The sequence below is a fragment of the Bactrocera latifrons genome, unplaced genomic scaffold, assembly GCF_001853355.1.
Source record: "Bactrocera latifrons isolate USDA-ARS-PBARC rearing strain unplaced genomic scaffold, ASM185335v1 scaffold_165, whole genome shotgun sequence".
Classification (NCBI taxonomy): Eukaryota; Metazoa; Arthropoda; class Insecta; order Diptera; family Tephritidae; genus Bactrocera; species Bactrocera latifrons.
The window spans coordinates 60322-63638 of NW_017535130.1; the positions used below are offsets into that span (position 1 = coordinate 60322).

The 3317-nt window shown below is 28.8% G+C and overlaps 1 protein-coding gene across 1 annotated transcript; it reads right to left on the reverse strand.

Moving 5' to 3' along the window:
• On the reverse strand, positions 1 to 3017 carry LOC108966591 (apolipoprotein D-like; the record flags this gene model as incomplete). Its single annotated transcript, XM_018929582.1, is given in 2 exon segments — positions 1 to 245; positions 2922 to 3017. Coding segments are annotated over 2 exon segments (233 nt in total), but the record flags the coding sequence as incomplete, so codon positions are not given.
• Between the last annotated feature and the right edge of the window lie 300 nt (positions 3018 to 3317).

The following is a 3317-nucleotide window of genomic DNA, read 5'->3' on the forward strand; positions in this document are numbered from 1 at the left end:
TTTTTCATGCAGGTATTTGTAGTGTTTTATTCATTTTATGTACAATATTTACATAGCTTCGGATTGCTTATAGTTTTCGTATTGCCAAAGCTTCTTCCGGCTTTATTTTTATGAATCTGGACAGCCTGATTGATCGGTCACAATCATTGGGTCCAAAGATACACCTTGCGAAACAAGCACATCCTGAGCATCTCTTACAATATCCTCAGATGGATCGCGCTCACGCGTGAGGATCCACACGGTTTCTGAAATAATGGAGAAGTGGAGATATTTCAATTTCGGAAAATTAAAGTTGTTGACTTTTCTTAAGTTTAGAAGTCAAGTATTCAATTTTCTACGGTTTGTTGGGTAAAATATATTTCATAGATTAAATATGTGTATTAAACTAATCAGTTTTTGAGAGTGAATATATACTATACTATTGTTTTGATAATTATGTATATAGTTACATAAAACAACAACAATTCCAGCTATTGATCAATCACGTGTGTTGGCACTGGTGTTTTACAGAAGCAACTCTTTCATTTGGACTTAATTATMAAAAGTGTACGGGAATTTAAAGAAAAAATTCTAAAAATGCAATATTTCTTTTATAAACGCAGTTACTGTTTAGAATTTTAATTTTACGTCAAACTGTGCGTAAAAAAAAGCTTCGAAAAAGATGTTTACTATAATTAAACAGCCTTTGAAATGCACTAAAGATGTAAATTCATATTAGGGTCATTCTAAATTTACTAAAAAATGGTAATCCGTAGTGTTATAGTGYAACTAGAGGAATTCCGGAGCTATACGACGTTGGTAATAGTTAAGAACATGTATGTATGCAGTAAAAATAGGGCCGTAATTTATATGCATACATGTAGACGATTGGGAATCAAAAAATATACTTTCAAAATAATAATCATATACATACATATTTACAAAAATTCAAAACGTATTAGGGTGGTACAAAGAAAATTATTTTATTTTTTTTATAAAAAAAATACAATTTAAAAATTTGCTGTTATACATACAAATTCAAACATATTAGGGTGGTACAAAAATATTTCTTTTTTACTTGGGAATCAAAAAATATAATTTAAAAATGTGCTGATATACATAGTATATAAATACCAAAAATGTAAACATATTAGGGTTGTACAAAAATAAAAAATCATTGGTGTAATGAATATATTTATAGTTGCCTCAATTTAAAATCAGCAAAAATAAAAACAATAAATTGTATCATATATTTGGAAACTCTGAACCATAATTTGATACAAGAGCACCTACAGAAAAAATAAAACAAATTAATCTCAAGCACACACTTATCTAATTCAAAGTCAAAATTATTAATTTTAARTAATGCTAGCGTTGTCCAAAGTAATTGAGTGTCAACCTAATGCCAGTTTAGATCATACAGAGTTTAAAGCTGAAGCAAGACAAKGCATACTTGTTGATACAATAGTTTGTAATTTTTGAAATACTCGTTAAAAAAGAAATAAAAATTKCGATTAACCATGTCAATGAAATGTTGATGACAAATTATTTGTGAACTATGTAACTTGCTAGAAATTCTTAGAAGAGCAATTAGTTAACGGCTGAGTAAACCATTTTACACGATTTTGAGTTTTTTATAATTTTTTGTAGCTCGTTAAGATATTTTTGTTTTTAATGTTCTTAGCAGCATTAAGTTTGAGTCACATTAGGGTGGTACTTTTATCGAATATGTTTTTTTTTAATATTTTTTTTTGTGTATAAGTGGTCAAATGTGACTTCAAAAGGAGAATTCAAAAGGAGAATTCATGGTTCATGTAACCAAACCTGTATGATATTACAAAATTACTAAAAATCTTAATTTTTCCTTTAATACAAAAAATATAATTTTCACTATTATACTCAAATCAACTTAAAACAATACATTGCCAAATCTTAAAAGTATTTAATATTAAATAACAAGAACAAAAGTTTTCCTAAACAACTTCAAACATTTTTTTTGTGCCACCCTAATATATGTGTACATGGACGCGCTCGTTATGTCAGACGCACCGGTTTACGCTTCTGACACCAGAGTTCACTCAAACTGAGTTATTCACATTTTTATGAAAACAAACTTTTGTTGCTTTTTTTGCGTTGTTTTACTTTATTTTTACCGGCTCAAAGTAAATGAGAAACAACAACAACAAAATTATTTAACTAACGCGTTTAAAGTGCAGCGCTGAGAAATGAGTCGCGTTGGCAAAGATCGGCATCGTAGATTAATTAAATATATATAWATGGGCAGGTATGTGTGTATGTATGTATGTACATGCATTGTCTGACTACAAAACACTCAGTGTTATTGTCCATTCAATGGTGAGTGTTCTATTGCACTTTAGTATAAACAAATTTAATTATTATACAACAACTATCATAGTGCAATGCATGGTATATATGGAACCATAGATTAAATTAAATGACACTAGATTAAATAATTAAAAATAAAATGTCAGAAATGACACATGCAATGCAGTTAACTATTGCAAGGGGTAAAAATGCTTAGTTATTTAATAAAACTATTAGTATGACGCAGTAGTAACCTCCCAGTGAACTCAATAGAAATTTTTTTTAACATATAGTTTAGCATTATTACAAGTTATCGAAGGCAAAGGTTAAAAATCAACAATTTTGAAATTTTATTTAAAAGGTTATGGAACCAAGATATTTATTTGTTCTAATAWGGCTTCAAGGTTGTGAGAATCAAGTAGAGAATGCCTGAAATTTTAGATCTATTTTTCCGAACTACCAAAACATTTTAAAAAATTTCATACCTTACTATAAAATTGCATAATATGCTTAAATTTCATCGCTGTGTTTCATATATCTCGTTCTTCACACACAAAACAAAACAAAAAAACAAAAAACCGCTGCTTTGAACTGGCTGTTTTATTGTCTTTACTTACCCGTATGTGCGATTTTTAGATTCTTGCAGCTGTAGACGGCRGCATAGTTATCATAATCGGTGCCCAAGACCCAGTAGTCAGCGGACCCAGCAAGAGCTACAAAGCAAAGTAGTGCATAAAAAGTATTATCAATTTTCACAAAAAAAACAAAAACATAATAAAAAATAAAAAAATAGATTTAAATGAGAAGCCAGCTAGACCGAAAACACCAGTTCGTACCGAGTTCAAATTTTCAACACAGTTTTCCAAATTTTTCCACTTTTATAAAATTTAGCAATTTCAAAAAGTCAGAATGTTGTTAAATTTCAAAAAGTTTACTAATTTTAAAAATTAAATAAAACAAATCAAAAATGTAAGATGTTCCAAAACTTTAAAACTTAAAAATTTTTTCACGGT